General features: G+C 37.4%; 1 protein-coding gene across 4 annotated transcripts in view; it reads right to left on the reverse strand.

Annotated features, from left to right (window-relative positions):
* The window catches only part of LOC146766935 (uncharacterized), a 121,095-nt gene that overhangs the window by 24,146 nt on the left and 74,976 nt on the right, over window positions 1-21,973 (reverse strand). For all 4 annotated transcript variants that reach the window (XR_014956788.1, XR_014956787.1, XM_085585340.1 and 1 more), the window contains exon 2: window positions 301-415. Coding sequence is in view for 2 of the 4 variants with exons in the window: in XM_085585340.1 (XP_085441466.1) it covers window positions 301-415 (115 nt within the window). In the remaining 2 variants the exon portion in view is untranslated. The remainder of the gene's footprint in view (window positions 1-300; window positions 416-21,973) is intronic.

The following is a 21,973-nucleotide window of genomic DNA, read 5'->3' on the forward strand; positions in this document are numbered from 1 at the left end:
TGTATGTATTTGTCAAAATACCTGAGAAGTGGTGCTCTCCAATTATGTGAGAATTGTCACACCTTAATGGAATTCTCTGCATTCTGAATAAGTGATTAGTTATTTAGAAACAGAAATGTCATTGAGGAAAACTTTAGGATCTGGTTTGGGATGAAGAGCTGACACACATGTTTTATAAAGCCAGAACAAACTAAAAAACATCAAGAACATGACAATTTCTGTGCTATTTAAAAATAGCTCTGTGAAGAACTGTATGGAGTAAAGTCACTCAAATTCCAAGCTGAGGTAGGAAATACTCACTTTTGTTGCTGGAAGCAGAGGGGTTTGTACATTGGCACAAGTGAAAGGTTTCTGTATCCAGCTCCAGAACATCCACAGTTCAGAGCTTCCTCTTCACTTCCAACGCAGTGGTCAACTAACAAAAATTAGGAATCAGAAATTAAATGTTTGTCCTCTAACCTCTGACATTCAGCTTTCATTCTGTCACTTCTTCAAGATGCTTTTAGTTTGTGGTAAATTGTCCTTATGGTTAGAGTCTGCTTTGAGAACTTCCCAGGCAGAACTAGTGCCATGATCACTTTAGTCCTTACAAAAGTAAGCTAGAACTAAAAGCAAGTCTCAATCATTTTATCTTATAAATGTCACTGTAAATTTTTTACTTTGAGCTAAAAGGCTAATTTAGAGTTGTGAAGACTTACTTCTGCTTGTTTTATTTCCAGTGAGATTAACTTTGACGTGCATGTGCATCCCCATAATCCCATGTAATAAAGCTCCAGATTAGTCCTGAAGTTTTGTTAAAACATATAATTCATCATACAATAAATAAATGGTGTTTTGGAAGGAGAAAGGCTACTGCTTGGCTTTGTTTAAAAGTCAGAAGTAATACCAGACAATTGCAATTGTCTTTAAAGAAAGCAGTGTTCCTTAAGAGAAGAGTTAAGAATAGTAGATGAAAAAGATAGTGGAATTGAAAGTCAGCAAAAAAGGCAGAGTAGAGAAAAGCATATTTGCAGAACAGCGAATTATTTCAAGCCACAGAAACCTTTTTTTCTAATTATTAGTATTTTATACATTAAAAATGTATAAAAATAGTACCATTCATTAAAAATGGTTGGCTGAACTGAATTTAATAAAGTATTATATTATTTTCTTTTAGTACATGGAATTATGCCTTGATATTGTCTTGACAACATGTGCAAATGGTATGTTTGTTCTGGATGTCTGGCTTACTGATGAAAACAACACAACCCACCACTTCCAACTCTGCAAGCACCCCAAGATCTGAAACTCCAGCTTTGTGCAGCCTCACATCTTTCAGCACCAGTAAAGGTGCTGAAGATAAAAATGTTTTTCATAGAAATATACCCAGATATCCCCAGTGTGTTCTGACTGGCCTGTCACTAGCTAACACTGTAAATTCCAATAAAAATTACAAAATCTGAAGAACAACTATCAGCTGAAATTTGGCACTAGAGTGAGATAGACTTGAACAAACTTCACATTTGCTCCACCCTACATTACCTTGGGTAATGACACTAACAGCATTATTTTATATACATATATATATATATATATATATATATATATAAAACACACAGGCCTACAGTGGAGAAGAGATAATGGGTAAATTTGAAGGCCTGAGATGGGAAATTAATTATTTTAAAAGTATAATTATTCTTGTTCTCTGCTCTTTGATAGGTGTAGGATTTCCCAGTATTAGGTAGACATTAAAGGATTGGCATCAAATTAAGTTTCATAAATATGCTTTTATTCAAAATATATACTCTGTGTCCTTTACCAGCTATTAAAAGAAAAAAAACAAGTATTTTACTCCATTTATCATCATTTATGCTAGAGAATAAATACACAAAAGCACGTGATACTGGTGAAGAGAAAGTTAAAGCTGAAAAATCTTAAAAAAGATTCTTAGCAAAGGTATGTTTAAAGAAAAAGGGCTTAAAAACTTCATATTCACAGACTCATTTAAGTACCAGGGTAATATGCCCCAAATGTACAATTGAATGTACAAAATTAACATGATGGGAAAGATACTGAATAAGAGGAGATATAAAAAATTAAATAATATTCTCATCTACTTCCCAGACACTTACATGGGAAGCTCAACTGAAATTTCCCATAAAACCCCCCACATTATATTTTCAAACTGAATCATAAAGACTTAATTGCATTACAATGAGTATAATAAATAAAATCCACATATTATCTAATTTCCTAGTAAGCTTCAGTGTGCAATAATGAAATAAAATGCTAAGACAAGCAAGGGAATCTGTAAGAACTCCAATTTCAAGATTCTCATTAGCAATTTGAGGGCTTTTTGCAGTTTATTGCCTCAGTAAGAACTCCTCCTGCTCTAACAGGAGCTCTACTGGGTTAAGTTACAAAGCATGGCTTTCTATGCTCCTTTTTCATCCTCAGTCTCACATAAGTCACAGCCAAATCATTATTTGCAAACTTAAGGACAATGTCACTGTATATTAAGGGTTGCATAATTTCTTTATACAGCAAGATCCCAGAATCACACAAAAATCACCACAGTTTGGAAGAAGCCTTCAATATCACCCAGTCCAACCATCAACCTCAGCCACCCCCAAACCACAGCCCCAAGTGCTCCATCCAGAGGGCTCCTGAACTCTTCTGGAGACACTGACTCCATCACCACCCCCAGCAACCTACTCCAAATCCTGACCATTCTTCCAGTGAAAATGTTTGCCTAATATCTAATCAGAACCTCTGCTGGCAAACCTTAAGGACATTTTTGCTGGAACCAAGTAATCAGGGCATAAAATACTATAGTGACTAGAGCCAAAGCAACTTTGAAAAGGAATTATTAAAAGAAACTTCCTACAAGAAACTTGGGGAACTGATTTTTCTGTAATGCATAACAGAATACATTGTCTTGAGTTGAATAATTAATTATTTTTGTTTTCCAGTGCTATTCAAACCTTCTCTACATTTTCTAGGAAACAAATGAATTTCAAACATTAGGTCAATTTTCCTCATGAAGAATGTATTGCAATTACTCTTCATATGAACTTCTAAAGGTAGTTTCCATCAAAAAAAATCAAGTTTCTTAACAATTGCATTATGTCAACCACTTTGATGATTCTAAGATTAGGACAAGGCTATCAGCAGCTCTTTTAGGCCATATTAGCTTTTACACCAGAAATATAATTTAGTTGTCTAGCAGGAAAGAAATATGGCTGTATCTTCTTAATGGGATCTGGTTGCAGACAAAATCTGCAATTTCACCTTCACTTTAAAAAAATAAGTACACCGCAATATTTCCTAGGTGTGTCCCACCGGGAAAATGGAGCAATAAAAGACATTCTTTTCTTGTCCTTAGGTTTACATCTGAAGAAAACAGAAATATTCTTGTATTCATTGTCCCATTGTGTCTCTGCTAGATCAGATAAAGTGGGTATGTTCTTTCTTCCTTTGAAGCTCCGCCACTCATCCTGGTGATAGAGGGATTTGAGCTGTTTATTTAGACAGCATCTAAACAAAGAGCTTGAAAGGCATTGTATATAGTTTATGCAGGAATATCCACCCTTCATTTATAAGTACAAGATATCTTGTTCTGTTATGAAAGTACATGAATTATTAGAATGATCACTGAAAAGCTCACAATCACAAGATCTTTACCATTAGACTACATTGTTTCTTATCAGTAGTTTTTTTCCTGTCCCATGGGAACACTGTTTAAATTTAAACAACTAGCCATTGAATAACCAGGGCAGGGCTTTTTAAGATACATTAGAATTCCTATTCTTCCTAAAGGTGTTAAAATTTTCCTGAGACACAGCATCCTGGGAAAAAAAATCTGATTTATTTTATTAAGGAAAAGGCAAAGTGGCCCAATAAGTTATCTAACCATGGTATCAGCTGATCCTCAAGGATACTTAAAAATATAACACAAATCTGGCCAAAATTAATGTGTGGGAACTCACCGATTTAACAAATATAAGGAAATTAACTACTTTGCTGTACACTTCCTACAGTTCCCCCTTTCTTTCTCAGTCCCATTTGAGTCTCCACCTTCTGCACCACTGCCTAAAGGGATTTTCCCATCTCATCACACACATTCTATTGAAAATCCAATGATGGAAAAATTTCTGGGCTCACCCACCAGGTGCTGATGCTGTCAGGATGTGGAAAAAAATTATTGCACAGCCTGGTGAAGTAAAGTGGTGGAAATGTTCCTTGGGTAAAGCAAATTCAAATGTTCTGTCAAATCTATTTCTGAACAGTATCAAGAGTTTGTGTACACAAACTGAGATCACAAAACCCTCACCAAACTCCAACTTAATGAAATAAAAATTTAGGTGAAAATCCTGAGTATTTATAGTGTTCCTGTTGTTGAAACTACACTCCAGGATTTGCTGTATTTAAGACAAGTTTGTACAGACTAATGGGAAGTTTAAAAATTGGAAAGAAATTTATCAGAATAACTGTATATATGCTTGCTACGGGTATGAAATAGGTTAGGGATTAAGTTTCTTCTCTTTAATAACCTTTATTACTCTAACTTGAAATAGGTTTGGACTCCCAAAGCATCTGAAGTACTCAACTTTGATTATGTGCATGTGAGTACCTTCCAAATATAACTCTCAATTGTTGTTGAAGGAGAGAAGGGTGAGGAAATCTCCTCTGACAGTTATAACATTTAAAAAAAAAAATTAAAAATAGTAAATTGTAACCTATTTTGAAATGCTCAGGTAGTCAACAAACCACCACAAAAGAAAAATCTTTACAGAGTTTGAGATAATACAAAATAGCACCAGTTCCCAGTTTTATTTACCTGTGTTTATTGTCACCAGAAGGATGGCTATCCTCATTAGAAGGAAAGTAAAGGTGCCTCTCTGGGCTTGGTCCTCCTCTCACTTGGACTTGTGTGAGCAGAAATAAATGTATTCCAGAATCATGAAGTCTCTAAATCACATGTGCACCACAGCTCAGGCTAAAGATTCTATTTCAATCAAAACCAAGACTTCTCTTGGTTAATAATTATATAGACATCTCAGCAAAGGGAGTGATGGGGGGAGGTGGGAGGAAATCAGGTTTTCTTCCCTTTTCCTTTGATATATTGAAAAATAAGGGTATAATCAGCGAAATACACATCATTTATTATCAAGGACTACCTATTCTTTTGTATCTATTAGTAAAGCAATTTACAGTAATAAATGAGCAACTGGAGACTGTAAGATAAAAGAAGAAAACTCAGAGGCACACTTTAGCAACCTGATATCTTGCAACACGTTTTGTAAACTAATTTTATCCTGTGTGAATGAGCATTAGGGGAGAAGCCACTGCCTAAACATTCTCAGACCATTCAATAGGCCTTTGCTTTGAGGTATTACCAAGGCAAACTGTTCTCAAACACAAACATAAAAGCACTGCCCTGCTGCAAACACCAATCCTGGTTGCAGCAGTGCACACTAAACCCAAGGGCACCGTGAAGTTCTGGATTTGTGTCTCTGAGCTGTGCTGGTTTCTAGGACAGATGTGGTGGCCCATTGGTGCCACTGCACAGCCCCGACTGGACACAGCTGGGGCTCTGTACTGGCTTTGCACAATACACTGCCTGTGTTATTTTGATTTCTTTTCACCTTTCACAGTTTTACGTGGAATACAAGCCTAATGACCCCCTCCACCCGAGCCAGGTATTTCCTGGTGATTAATTAACGGCAGTTAAGGGATTTTAGATTTTCTGTTGGCACTCAACTTAATGAATTATCCACCATCAGGAAATACCCTCCCTGCTTGTCCTATCTGCCAAATCACTAATTAAGCATCTAGTGCTGAAAAGCAAACAACATTTTTATGATGTTGGTTTGATGCATTTCAATTAAATTAATCAATTAAATCTTGTAGTGCCTAAAATCTGAACAATAGACAATTTGCATTGTGTAGCAGAGACCACTTTTATTGGTGGAAACAGACTATAAAATAACATAAAGAAATATATAAATGAAGTAATAAAAGAGGTGAGCAACTGCCTACAACACCTGTCTTTATTAAATTAAATATTCCCTACGGATATGTATAATATACTCACAAATATTACTTATATCCAGCTTCTCACAATAGTTTTACAGCTGAGTAAAAATGCTAAAAGGCCAAAAAATTAACTGAAAATATTCATGTGTTTGATTTTGAATTTCTGAATACAGAGAAAGATGTAAAGAATATGAGAGAGAAAGAAGAAAGGAGGGAAGAAAGGAGAGAAGGAATGTGGGGAACGTGTTGAAATGTGTCTCATTTTGAGGAACTAAATTCCAAAACTATTTCAAAAAACAAAAGCAAAGTATTGCTGTTCACCTTCAAATGGCATGGCCAGGATATTTGGGACCTCACATCAGTGCCTGTTGGCACATGAATCAGAACAAGTATTTCAATAAATAACCCTCTTGGGCTGTTGGCCTCCTAGAGGAGACTCTTACACTCTGCAGTACACACTAAAAGAAGCAACCCCTCCTGCAGAAATTATTCTATTTTAGATAAAATGAAAATACATTCACTACACCACAGAATGAAAGCATGAGCATTAATGCAGACACCAAATCTCAGGTACCCCAACCATCTCATCAAACAAGTGTGCACCATGTTGAAGACAGAAGGAAGTGTCCCTGACTGCTGGGTTTTGAGCAGTTTTTTCATTTCATTGCAGCTGGCTGAACTGGGCATTAAAAAAGATAGAAACTTGAACAAAACATTAATCTTTGATAGGAAACAAAGTTGCTTTATTTATTAGATGTTAAAATAAATTGCTTTCATTAAAACAAAGTCTATGTAGGAGTAAGTCTTATTTTTACAGCCAACTCACTTAAAGGAAATTACCATCAGGTCTCACTGTTGTAAATGTCTAGCCCATTTTACTTAGGCTCTGTATTTATGTCTCCTGCAGAGATCAAACCTAGTCTTAATTCTGATTGCCCAAGACATGTGCTTAGCCATGCTGAGGACTGGGTGAGAAAATCCTCAAAACGTCTTTGGATTTTCTTATGACCTCTCAGTCTCTTTCACAAATGTGAGACTCTTGGAAATGTTCAGCACGAGCAGCCTCAGTGCCAGTGATCACCTTCCACCAGCAGCAGCACCAGGGCAAGAACAATGGGAGCAGTTTCCGGGCATGATGAGGAAGCCTTTGTTTGGATTATCCCTTGGTGTGGTGCCTGCCATGGCACAGCATCTTAAGCAGTAGGCAATTGCTCATTTTTAGCCTCTGTCTCTACAATGTCATTACAAGAATTGAAGCTTTCATAGCCTTAAAACAAACACCATCTCTTGCTTCAACATAAACTTGGCTTACACCAAATCAAGTTTTATAAGTTAAAGAAAGTGATATATTTTTCACATTCTTTTTGCAAAAATGGATAAGAATTAGATTTATCAAACACTATTCTTTTCCCTTAGTTATGCAACATTTCAAAAAAGTGAGATCTCCTGCCAGAAAAAATTGCACTTTTTTATTAGATTGCCTTAATTAATTGTAAAAAACACTTTCTAAGCACAAATCACGTGTTCTTTACATGCTTAATTAGTAGGAGCCTACAACAGTGCTTAGGCAGTCAGTGAAAGACCTTGAACTGAAGGCACTTAATGAGCCAAAGCTTTTGTTGTTTTCATCAAGTTTAATAGGTTTTTGAAGTTGCAAGGGAAAAAATGAAGGGTTGACCAAACATACAATTCCATTTCTTTTAAATAATTTTCTTTTCATCTTTCCAGAGAGATTTTCAAAAGCTGTTGACAAGACACTTTTTACATTTCAGCTGAATTAGAAGACAAACTTCCTTTTAGCTTCAGCAGCAGTGTATTTTTATTAACCCTAATTTCTCTTCAATATTCTGCCTGTAATTTTATATTTGTGTCTTAGCTACAGGTCAAGCAATGTTTTGCAACTGCAGTAACAAAACCTCTGAGTCAGTGGAATCTAATCTTTTGGGGCCAGCAGGTACTTAACACATGTACTGTAATAAGAGCCAATATTATATTAAGAAACAAAGTTGATACATAGGATATACTAATATTTAACTATTTTGCACTATAAAGATTAATAGGCATAACTGTTAGGTTGGACTGCAATTACTTTTCCTGTTAAAATGAATTCCTGTTTCATTCTAGAGTAATTGAACCAGTGAAAATGCCTTTCAGAACTTATTTTCGTGTCAAAAGTCTGCATCCATCTACTTCTTTTTTAAAAAAGAATCATGTCCTTCTAGATAACAAGTTTCACCTTTAAAAGCACCACATGAAAGTAAAACTACAATTAACAGAAGCCAAGTTTTAAATTATGCTAGAACTCTACATGCTTCTAAATGAAAGCTCTTACTTTCAAATGTACCAAAATACATTTTTGGGAAACTTTTTTTTTAATGCACACTGAGTAGCAAGGTTTTATTCAAGGCATTTTTACTATTAGGTACTCTACTACTCATTATGATGATTCATGTTATCATTATGATATTATGATTATCATGTTATTATGATTCAAAGTATTGCCATTATGACTAGAAAGTCATAGACAGAATAAAACAAATATCTATCCCAATTTCACATGACCACTGTACTTCTACTTCAATCCCAAGACTACTCTGATTTACAGCAGCAGTCAATGGCTCCAAAGAGCTGAAATTGCAGAAAAAACAGGATAAAACATCCTGGCCATTTTCCTTCTGAAGATTAGCAAGGCAATCAAGAGAATATAGGGAAAGGAGACACCATTGGTGAGGTATAAACAAGTGCAACTTGTCTCTGAGGCATAAATACCAAAAAAAGAGAACATTTAGCTCCAAAAATCCTCCCATTTACATCAAGGTTGCATCTGCCTCTGCATCTACGACAGGATTTTATAATAAAATACATCAACACCAAAACTGACAGATTTAAATTCATATGTTAAACCGACTTATGTCTAAGTGTAGGCACGTGGATGAATCCAGATTTTGTTTTTCCTTTCCCAGCTTTAGGGAGAGCTGCCAGGAGCCAGTGCATGCAAGAGCACATACCTACAGGCATCCCACACTGGGTGCCAGCGTTGAATAGAACGACCTGCAGACCAGCTTGGATGAGGCTGGCACCGCCCGTGCCCTGCAGGCAGCACCAAGTGCATGTTGCCAGGACTGTGTAGGGATGATTGTGCATCCACTCCACCCAGCCCATGGGCTCTGCCAGGGCTCCCATGGGAAGCAGCATTCCCTGGATGCTGAGGGGCTCATGGCACACAAGTGAGGTTACAAAACTCCTGGCCAGATGTGCCTTGCATCGGCTCGCCGAGCACACGGGGAGGGCAGATTGTTTGTTCCTGTACTCTCACACAGGCAGACTATTTACTATTTCAGGTTTTCTCAAAACTCTCATATAACTTCCATATCTCTTCAGGCTCTGAACCTGATAGGAAGATGACTTTAGGCAGGGAGGAAGTACCTTTAATAAGCAATAATCCACTTAGTCATCAATAAGGGATCACAACACTTGTTCAATTGCTTGAGTATCCACTGAATGTTTGCATAGGAAAACAGTGAATCAAACATTAAACAAAGCCAACAATCAAAATAAAATATCTATTCAAAGGCGTCTAGATGTGGTAAAGCACATCAAAATGCATATATGTCAATTTTCAATTTAGTTAGTTGCCCATAGCATAAGTTCAACATCTATTGTGGCTGCAATAAACAGGTGTGAGTTCTAAGCCACTATAATTGCATGATTTTCAGATGGACAGAAACACACAAAGTCAATGTAGAAATAAGCAGAGAAGCAGTGGGACTGAAAACCTGTGAAATAAAGACAGATATTCCCACAATATTTGTCGATTATCCACTTGTTTTTATAAACATTTACCAAGTATAAAATGTTTGTAAACAAAAATCATTCAACACCAGAATTCATGAAGGTGCTAGTGGGCTGCACAACCAGTCTACAACACTGAGTCAAATATTACATGATAAAACAGTAAAAAAATACACAAGTAAAAGTGTACACATACACACAAACTTCTTTGCTGAAAAATGTCCTCATGTTTCCAGCCTTTCCAGAAAGTAACTTAAAAACATGATCGTTTAGATCAGCCTGTAGGACTTCAAGGTCAGAGAAACAAGCTGCAATTGGAAGGGGTGTAATGAGGTAAGGTCATGAAAAATGAATAGGAACATGACCCAGCACCACAGAGCAGTGAGGTACAAAAACAAACGGGATGGGAAGGCGCCAGCCAGCAGGCTTTCCTATCTAATCAGCTGTGCCTCTGATAAAGGAGGAAGTAACTTAAGGGAGGGAGTCTTCAGCACTTAGAACAATCCCCAAGATCCCATTTCTGCACTGGTAATGTAGTGTCTTTAGGATGCAGGCCAAAAGCATAACCAAAAGGAAGCTTAGCAATTACAAATTGTCAGCTACATATTTGTTCATGGATAATAATGACCTATTTGAACCAGGACAGCAGATATGGCTTTTCCCAAATTGCTCAGCAGTGCCAGTGCAGCGCTGCAGTCTCTGAAGCCTCACAAAACAACCTGGCACCCCATCCCTACCCTGGCAGGGCTGTGCAGGTGCATTAGAGCACCCACTCCTGAGCTGATTTTCACACTTTAGTTCTCCTTAAACATCCAATGACATTTCAAGCACGCTGTTCTCATTAGTCACTTTTGGTAACATTCACACGGTCACTCTGTTCTCGGAGAAATCTGGCTGAATCTGAGTTGTGAAGAAGTAATGTTTCTTCAGATTTCTCCAAATGCTGTGAAGAGATCTCAGATTTAATTAAATTAAGAGGTGATGAAGCCAGTTTACTGCAGCTATGCAGGTTAACTAAGACCTGCCATCCACCCAGCATGAGGATGCCCAGGCTACAGAACCTACAAGAACCAGATATATATTTGCTATTTGCTGTGGGCTAGCATTTAGGGCAAACTGATCAGTAACACGTTTCCATGGCTGACTATCTGTAGTTTTACTTTTGTAACGAGAAAAAGTGAGTTCCAACAGAAAAAAATCCTAGCAAGTCTTTAATTATAGACACAAGCAAATGGAGAAATCATTACTTATATCATAAGCTATTTCATTGTTCCTTGCTGTTCCTAATTTGCATTTAATTTTGCTATTAATTTTTCCCTTGTCAGCTACCAGATGTCATGTTTTGCTACACTTATCTCTTATTTTAGTGTCTTTACCCTCCTGTGTTTCAAATAATCCCTGATGTTATTATTTGCATACTGAAACCCAGGATAGTCACTATTGGCTTCACTGGGCTTTCAGCAGTAAGCATATATGATATTCAAATGATGGCAAAGGTCTTCAAGATAATTTCTTTTTCCAATTATGTCATAAAAAGCACAATCTACATAAGCTTATGTGCAACTGAAAATAAGTGTTTCTAGACTGCTACTATCAAAAAAGGAGTAATGAATGACAAAATGTTTGGGTACGTCAAAGACTACCCAAAGACCTTCCTTGTGAACATTCTTGCTTTTTCTATATATGACTTAAGATTCATTACCTCTTTGAATAAATCTGAAAGTGTATGAATTAATTGCACATGCTGTTGTTGGGTGTCAGTTTCTGAACTAGCTGTGTCTTTGGGAGAGGCTGACTTCTGCTGTTGTATTCTTTCTTGTACAGAGTTGTATTGTCTTGTAAGCAGTTGTATTCTTTCTTGTATGGAGAGGCAGAGTTTTCTGTCACTGTACAAATCAGAGAAGTGAAAAAGAATGACCCACCTGTGTCCTCAGCCTTCTCGTCCCATCACTTTAAAGGTATCCCTTTGCCAGGACCCAGTGCCTGTTACCTGGCTGCTTTTGAAGAGGAACAGCCAACTTCTTTCCATCCCTCACGGGATGTAAAATTGTCTGCATTCACCACCTGAAGTGATTTTACCCAAACTGTTGCAGTTTGCTCTGCATCTCATCCAAAGACACAGAATTATTCCCTGCAGTAGGCAGCAGGAAGCTTTCTTGCTGCACAGCCCTCCAGGATCTCTGCCCCAAAAGTCAAAGGCGACCAGCAAAGGAAGAAGGGAACTTGCAAACAAACCCAGAACTGTCCAAATGTCCTGATGTCTATAAGGATTCTTCAGGCAGCTTCCAAATCCTTTTGAGAATTCATTGGTAAGCATATTTCAGTGGTCTGCTGCATTGATTCTGAGCAGCACACCAGAGCAGAACTGCAACATGTTTGAAACAATTGCCTTGGCTTTGATTCAATAATTACTTTAATGAGAAAAGTGAGTTGTTTATGTTAAGATATCTTGCTTACATAAGACAAGCTGCTTCACCACAGCCAGAATTCATTAATCATTATTAAACCTGGTATACAGAAAATTACAGGCTCCAGCTTCCCAGGATTAGGTATTTTTTAAAGGCTTTAAAACAAAGGAGCTCATTAATTTACATGCAGAGCAAACATGTTCATGAGCATTGATTTGAAAAACACTAATGTGTTTGCCTCTTCACCTCTAAAAGCAAGTGATTGAAAAAAGCTATTTGAACACTTCAAAGTTAATGAGAAAGGTGGTTCAACTGAATATTCCACTAAATTCTAGATTATGTTCACATCCCAATAACTATCTTCTGTTGTAGCCTGGATAAAAACATTCTGAGATGAGTTCTGTGGTTTGCTCAGTTCCATGTGACTCATTATTATAATTTTATACTCAAGTGTAAAATATCTGTTGAAAAACAATCAACTTGACAGTGTTCCACAATTCAAAATTACTTAAAACATGCTAGAGAAACAACAAAACTAAAATCCAGAAAGAAAAAACTTTCAAACGTTTATAATATGATAAATAAAAATGTTAGGAAAAGAGCTATATAAATTATTTTATTTCTTAATTATTTCTAAGTCTCAGTATGAATTTTAAGAAGACTTGTAAATGTTTACTTGAAGTGTAAAGGCAATATTCATAAATTATTAGGCTGCATGTGAGGCTGCTCAGCCTAGCATTTCTCTTTCAGCAAATGAGCCTCTCCTTTCACAGAGAGGATTATGAGCTGGGAATTATCTTGGGAAAGGCTTGCTCATGTGTTTTTATTTGTTGCTACAGTCATTTTATTTATTTTTCTTTGCCTTCCCAGCCAAGTAAATGACTGCCTTAATGTTCCCTGGATCACTTCATGACTAGAACGTCTCAAAATATTTCGACAGCAGTGCTACTTTTTTCTTTCTTCTTATTATAGGGAAAGGAGGAGCCCTAATATTCCTTAGGAACAAAAGAGAAGTTTCATAAACTGGAAGAGGAAATTTCAGATTGTCATGACATGTCTATACAAAGGATGTTTTGAACCAGAAAAAAGTCTGTACTTTTCGTATTCTGATGTCCTTATTATTTCAATCTAGGATGGAAAATGCACAAGAAATAGTAGTCTCTTTCTCTGAAATGAGATTCCTGGAGAGTAAAAATCAGGCAGTGAAGAATGGCAGCTATAATTTCCAAACTTCAAGCACATGGCATAAATCAGCTGACGTGCTGGAAAGCCAAGCTCTCCACTCTGGTCAAGGAAAGGACCAGGCAGCAAAATAAAAATCAGCCCCAAACCAGGAAACAGACCTGCTTTGTGCCTCTGGCTGGATGATAGGATGGGGTTAATTGTGCCAGAAAATATGGGAGGGACTGTGAGGCACTTCCTCATGGTGTAAGGAAGGGAATCAGTTGACCAAAGAGGGAAGCAAAAGAGTTAAGTTGCTTTCATAGCTGCTGGCTTCCAGCATGTGATAGAGAGGCCAGCCCAAAAGAACAAAGTAGGCTGGATTACTGAGGCACTGATGCTGGAAAAGCCTTTTCACTCTGTCTCCTATTCACTAGAGCACCTCTTCCACAGCTCCTGCTTCCCCAGAAACTTCAGGGAGACACTTGCTGCACAGCCTTCTTGCAACAATCACTACAAGCTTGTTATTTTTGACCACATTAATTCATATTTACCAATCAACTATTCCTTAAATAATGGCTTGCCCCAGACAAACTGATATGATTCTACAGTCTGCTTCTGAATACCTTCCTTGATGAACTCCTCCTGGCTTAAAACATTTCACCACAACAGGAACTGATGTATTTATCCCAAATGGCAGAAATAATGGCAGCTCTTGGGATCATAATCTTCAGTTACTGCTCAGTAACTGAGGTTTTAATGCCTGCAACCAATGTATAACTATGCCAGCATTTCCAATGATATGCAATTTATGTCATTTTTGGAAAAGAAACAAAAACTACTGTTACTTGATTTACTGCTGCTTCCTTTGATAACCCCTTGTCTATGCAATTAATCATCAGCCATGAAATACAACCACAAGCTACAAATAATGTGGTGCAGACACTTCTCCAAGAGTATAAGTCACTTTTCTAACAGTAAGTTCTTGCTTGGCATGAGGTTTTTGGGCTTTTCTGAAATAAGATAAAGAAAAAATAGGCATTTGACCTGCCAGCCAAGAGACCTTGAAACCCTTGATTAAACAAGCAAAGATGCAGCTGGTGAATTTGCTCTTCATATATTTCAAAACAAAATAGTCAAAGAATTTATTAAATAACAATTGTTTTGTGAGTCTTTTCTACATTATTTTTTCCACTTGTGCCTTAGTTGTGGTTCCAAAAGGAGGCTTTTTTCTCAGCAAGAGCACATCTGCTCCAGGGGCCTATTTCTCAACCAAAATAAGAACCCAGGATAAGCAGTATTAAAATTAATTACCATGTAAATTATTCTGTTTTGACAAATATGATTTAATGAGGGGAATAAGTAGTCCTCTAGAACTAATTGCTTCTTTGTAAACAGACACAACTTTCATTCAACCAAACATAAAAAGAAGGATTAAATCTGAATACCTAATTTTGATTTCACATCTAACATTTGTGCTTGCTATTTAGCTATTCTCCATCCCACTTACACCCTCCAGGGATAAGAGTAAAGCACAGAGAAACCCTCACAAATTAAAGTTATGTGTAAATTGATTTTCAAAGGTTTTTTTAAAAGCTCCCGCAGGTTTTTTACATATTTGTATCACTAAATATTGAAAGTGTGCATCGGAGATTACTAGCACACCTGAATGGGCATATTTTAGAAATTCAGAGGTTTGCTTACATATAATAAATTAAACTGAAATGTTAGTGGCATGAAGATTTTAAATCCACCCCCTCACCACTATAAGTTGGGGTTTTTTAAAATTTGGATAATAATAGAAGGATGAATAAGGAGACTTTTACTTTTTCCTTCTATTTTCATCTATAGAATTCCCACAAATTTAATCAGAATTGGATTCTGAAAGGCATATTCCATTTACAGTAAAATCAAAATACATGTCAAACACTCTCCTAAATATACAGAGACCCAAAAATAAAGTTTCAGGTCTGAACAGCAAACATATTTTTCCAAATATTTAGGACTTTATATTATTGTTCAATCTGAAGACTGTTAGTTATTCTTCTGGGACCCTTCTTAGGGCATTGCACACAGTGTGGTGATCTGTGACCTTAGCCATGCTAAGGGTGATCAAATCCTGACTGAATGTTCTTGAGACATCATTACAGAGAGGCCACTGAGGCCTCACAGTCCTGAGGGGCTCAATTGTCCCTTCCTCTGCTCACTAGTTCTTTAAATACACCCTTTTGTCCTTCTTATATGTAATTATATACTGCAGGCTGACATCATACACAACCATGTCATGAGCCCTGTTGACTATTACCATTAAGGGTAAAGAAGAGACCAATTACTCATATATGAGATTTCTAAAATTTCTCCTCTTCCAGGATGGCACAAACTGCTGGAAAATCCTAGCTTGACATTACAACCTTAGCAACACCTTTGTAACCACAAAATACAACAGGTATTTTTCTTTGTTCCACATAACACCCACAAAACCAACAGGCAGCACATCTATCATCTGCAGCACTTGGATTTCATCTCCCAGTTTGTAGGGACTAATTTATTTTGCGTGTGCCTTTTTCAAAATCGTTTACCTTGAAAAAAACCAAACCAAGCCAACAACAAACCTCCTCAGTCACTGGTTTGTATATTTGCAAATGTGGGGTTTTGCAGACCTGATCTCATAGTGGCATAATTATAATATTGGTTTCATGACTCATTCAGTGATTACATGCTAAATGCTAACTGGCCACTCCTTGTCACTTGCTATTTGCCAACACAGTGTTTATCTAAACCAGAGTGTGCTGACCAAAAAGCACATGCTGTTAAAAATGCACTTAAATTAAATCATGAAGTTGCTCTTTCTGTTTTTTTAATATCCCTGTGTAATTTTTTCATGCGTAACACAAACAGTGAAATTGTGTATCCCTTATGCTGTAAAATCAAAATGGGATTTGGTATAGTTTCAATTATTTTCTATTGCATTTATAGCCAGACAGAGGAATAAGCATAAGAAAGACTCGTTGCCCTCAGATCTGCCTGACTTTGGAGCAATAATATCTTCCTAAGCCCATCCCTGAAGTGTGCTACCGCAACTCTGACAACAAAGGTGAGCTTCTCCCTAGAAATGACACAAAGCCCTACACACTTCCCATTTCTCTGCTGGAGGAGAAGGGGGGAATGAGAAGAAAGAGTAGGAAATTTCTGGGCCTATATCAAATCACTGCCACGATTTGCCTGCCGTGTGCCAGTCCACAGGGCGGGCAAGTGGCTTTACACTGCTCCCTGCTTTCTTTCAGGTTGTGCCAGGTGAGCTGAAATGCACAGCAACAGCTCGGTGCTGTGCTTTCACCACCACAGAGATTGCTCAAGCTCTTCTTGAACAGAGCCACACAAAGCTGTCCCAGGCCAAGGTCCTCCCCTGGGACATTCCAACCTTTCTTCTGCACGGGGCCACGCAAGCGAGCCCCGCAGCAGTCACGCATGATGGACTTCTCGTGTCCCATTAATCCAAAAGTATTAAAGCTTAACAAAACCAGTTCTCATGTTTATAGCACAACTATGTGATCTCAAGATACTTGGAAAGTTCAGATAATGACAAAGTACAAATAAACAGCAAAACTGGGTGCTTTTGGGAAAATAAATTCAACTTCCTGTAGCTAATAAAGCAAGGCCAAGCTGGAGCAGGAAGAAAAAATTTTTAAAAACCCAGAAACATTGTTCAAACAATACTTAAATACTGAATTTACCATTGATGCAAGTAGAAATGTCTGCTTGTAAAACCATTTAACTTAAGCCAATCTACTCGCTGCATATAGTTGCCATACACAGTTTGAACTACACTATACTGATCAGCTGCAAAACAGAGCTTTGCTACAAATATTTGAGTGGTACAGAATCCATGTTCTTTGTCAAGAAATTCACAGATGATAGACCAGCTCCCAGTATTTAATTTAGGTTTAGTTCCTTCTTTTCAGCCACCTGAACACTGGAACAAGTTGCTCAGAGAGTTTGTAGTCTCCATCCTTGGACACAGTCAAAGTGGAGCTGGCCCTGCACAACTGCTCTAGTTGATGCTGCTCTGAATGATGCTTTTCCCAGGGCTTAAAAAATTGAGAGCCAGACAGGGTTATGGGGTTTTTACCTCAGGATTTTAATAAGGATCCTTATGGTGAACCGCTTGGCCAAGGTGGAAAGCACCACAGTGCACACACACAATAGGTCACGTATACAATTTATAGACCTTACAAATTAGCAGATCTAACAAGGGTGCCCCAGTTGGAGGCCTGGATGAATGGCAGGATAGTTCCCCCATCCATGGAACTCCCCCCTGGGTGGGCAAAATCTCTGGTTTACAGGGTATGTTCTAGAGAGGCCCTTATTTTCCCAAGGTAGCATGGGGTTCTCCAGCCTCCTACTAGAAAGCCTTTAGGATGTTTGGTCTCCTGGCCTAAGAGAATACCAGGACTATGCAAAGTTATCAGACTTAAGGAATTACAAGCAGGTATGTTAAGAATACTGAGGATACATAAAAGCTATATGAAAGGTATAGAAAAGGCAAAAAAATCATCTCTGCATCATGAGTAGGGACACATAAGTAAATAATCTCAACAGGTCCCTTGCAACCTCAACCATGCTGTAATTCTAAAGGAAGGGCTCTCAGACACCAAATCCAGAACAGTGGAGAGTATGTTTCACTGAGTCCTAAAGATGCTAATAACCTCTTTTTTTTCCCCTCTCCATTTCTCTTTGGTTCTTTTTGAACTAGAAATTCTAGACACAAGCAAAACAGCCCTAGTGAGCGAAACCTTTATATTTGTGATGCCTACTATAATCATGGTTTTATCTTCATTTGTGGCCTTAAAATGACCCTGGCTTTCATTACAGTATATCTGAAAATACATTTTTCTAAAAAGCTCCATGTTGGGGAAAAAAAACTCCCAAAGGAAACAAAAAACATGAGGGAAATTGTTTCCCTTACATTTCCATTCTTAGCACTCAGCTTGACATGATATTGAATTTCCCATGTTATAATCAGACATAAATAAGCACATTTACTGATGAGATTATTCTTATTATTGTGGAGGATAATTCATGTACCTTTGTAGTCTGATTTTACCCCTATAGTTTTCTAGATGCACTTAAAAAAAAACCAATCTCAAAACTGATGCATTCCACACATACAGACACCCCACATTTTACAGTACTCTATGTCTATATTCAGTTCTCTCTATGTATATAGTCAGCCTGGGTTATATCTAGAATATTAAGGTTAATTTTTGTAAAATATGCATTCTAAATGAAGTATTAACCTAAAGAAGACCCATGACATGATAATGCTCTAGATAGATTGACTGTCACACTGACAGAAATATTTCAGAACATATTAAACCTCTGATTTTATTTCTTCCTTTGGTACATGTCATGCAGGAAATGAAACAAACATTCTTCTCAATAGTGAGGTTTTCCTTCACTATTGAGAGGGAGGTTTTCCCTCACTATTAAGGTTTTCCCATGGTGAAGGAGCAAGTATAATTATGTCTTAAGAATATCTGTTATCAAGAAAAATAAAACAAAAGAAACATTTCCATGTGATTCAGTATGCAGAGCAAAATAGGTTGTCTGTAGATACTGGTAAAATTCTGGTGATGTTCAAAGAATATTTTTAATTTCACCACAAATTGATAACTGAGCTGAAGAATAAGCATAAGTTCCTTATTGTTCATAAGTTTCTTATTGCTGTAAGAGTTTCTCAGCTTTTTATGTAAATAACCAATGCAAGGTCAGGACTTATAATATAAAGAACTCCCCTGATTCTTCTCCATTGTGAATATCACTCATCTATGTCTTAGCTTTTTAAGTCATTAACCTTTGATATGATTTAAAACATTTTCTTTCTAAGTCCATGGAAAGCTGTATTGCCCATTCCTGTTCACCCATAAGAAAAGGTCATTGCACCCAAGGACAAAAAATCATCCAAAAGTCAAAGCAATGCCAAGTAGTTACAGCAGAAAGAACTATTCAGTGATTCTCTTCGAGTGTATCAAGTAGAAGAGGCTCAAGGATCAGCAATTCAAAACTCAGTTTAGTACCTGATAATCTACTTCTATTTATATAACCATAGCATCTCTGACATACTAATAGCAGTCTACAGCTTTCTACCTCAAGCTTGGTGGATTCATCTTTAAAATATCTGAAGGATTCAAGTTTGGTTCTTAGTAAGATTGGCTGATTTTTGCAAACTAAGAGGAGACTCTTTAAGTAATTTAAAGTAATAAAAAACAGAAAACCAATACATACAATTATGCATAAATTATCACCACTCTGTCTGAAAAAGTAACTTCAAAAAGTGCTTTGTTGTACATTCTTATTGCCCAGTAACCCATTTTGCACTATCAAATTAGCACAACCCAAGGTATAGACCCACTGGTCTTATGGTCTATTAAAAAGCAAATGAGATAGGTAAGAAAAATATTCTATTCATGGAGGTTGTCTCTGTGCAGGAAACTTATTCATCTACCTTAAGAACAAAACACTTCTGATACTATCAAAAACAGGATGCTGGGATAATAGGATGTAATAGTTTGGACATGTGTCTAGGGATATTCACTTTCATTTGAACAACTTCAGGGAAGCAGAAAACAGAAAGGTTGAGATTGTTTACAAAATACCCGTGTCTGAGGCTCAGTTTTGACACAGGTTGGAAGAGCCATGCCTCACCTAACTAAGGCTGCTTAAAAGTCACACCTGCTCCCTTACCAGGCACCAGAGTGAGGGCAATCCATCCACCACGAGCAGTCACCATCAGGAATATTGATATGAATCAGGGAGCTCAGCTCCACAAGTCACATCAGTGACTAGAGCAGCACCTGCACCTGAGGATTTTACTACAGTTCAAGATCAGAAGTTATTAAAATATCACTTCTGGAATTAAGCATGGGGGATTTTAGCACCAGCATAAGTAACAATGACTCCATACACAACAAATAAAAAATAAAATGTGATTTTAAAAATGTAGAGCTTAAACCATTTGGTTACACCTGGATAATATCTGGATACTAGATTACGTTAGACTTGCATAATTAAAAGATGCAGAGAAATGTGATTGAAAGAACTATTTCCTCTCTCCCACACACACCATCTTGGTCCAACTGACCATTTTTAACTGCTAGTTCCACTTTGAAATTTAGGTGGTTTATATTTCTTAAAGTGTATTGTAAAAGTAGGTGAACCTGGCAGGAAGAAATTATGATGTCTCACTCCAGTTCAGAAGGCTGAATGATTTCTTTATTATAAATATATTATAATACATTAATACACTATTTAAAGGAGATACTAAAATTACCTACCTACTTTCTCTAAGTACCATATCTGACTGATTCACAACTCATGACCCTCTCACCAGAGTCCAGCCCCAGGTGGGCTGGATTGGTCATCAGGCTCAGACAATCCTCACTCAAATCCAATCAAGCAATCACCCCAGGTAAGCAATTCTCCAAACACATTCCACATGGGAAAAACAAGGAGCAGAAATAGAAATTGTTTTCTCTTTCTTTCTTCTGTGCTGCTCTATGAAAAAATCCTGAGAGAGAATACTTGCCACAAAAATGTATTTCCACCCTTTAGATCTGTTCTACAGACACTCTATGTAGTGCACAATTCATTTCTTCTTCAATTGCCCACATTCTCTGATATATTAGAAAAAGGGAAAGCACTGAGTGCATTTGAAAACTGACTTATCAAGAAACCAGCAAAAATTCTTGTTATCTTAAGCAACACAAGGATAGCAAAGTGAAGCCACAAGCTGTCACTTTACTTTGCAGTTATGGGATGGAAAGGAACCAACTGTCTGTTAATTGTTATTTCACACTTTTTTTGTCAGGTTTCAACAGTTGGTATCAAACCTAGAGGAGCCCACCCCAGCTGGCTATATATTTATTTTCCTGTAACGCCTTCCCTCCAAGTATCCTCATTTGCCTCATTATACTCATTTTGGGTAAGGATACCGAGAAGATGCTCTCAGAGCTCCAGGCTCTGGTGGGGGAGTGTGATCTGTAAGATGTTCTTGCTAGAGCTTTTGCAGGAGTAACTTGCCTTTTCTTCACTCTCTAACTTTTGCCTCCTACCACTCTGCTGTTGCTGGCATCAGCCAACATTTCCCTGAGCAAAGCCTCAGGCACGCTCTGGCCAAACTTCTTGGGCAAAGGTCTGAGCTTAATCTGTTGCAACAGCCTGAAAATTCTGTAGTAACTTTATTTAAATATATCTCCACGTTTCCCAGTCAGTAAGTCATCCTAACAGAAATATACCAGATGTTTCAGAAATCACTGAAAAAGAGAAGAAAGGCACGTCTTCCTAACTTCTGTATTTCAACTCCTTAGACTTTTCTCATTCCAATTAGAAGAGACATTTCTAAGTCCTATTCCACACCAGCCAGTCCATGGTTAGAAATAACCTTAGAAATTTAATCTTAGCTCAGAAACATGATCTTTATCTAAGAATCAGTGCAAACCCTCACTTTGCTTTATCTGTGCAAACTTCTCATGCAAAGCCTAACCAAGAAACCCACACAAGACCCAGAAGTAAGATGGTAACATAAAGCATTAATC

The sequence above is a fragment of the Lonchura striata genome, chromosome 7 (assembly GCF_050655825.1).
Source record: "Lonchura striata isolate lonStrDom1 chromosome 7, ASM5065582v1, whole genome shotgun sequence".
Lineage (NCBI taxonomy): Eukaryota > Metazoa > Chordata > Aves > Passeriformes > Estrildidae > Lonchura > Lonchura striata.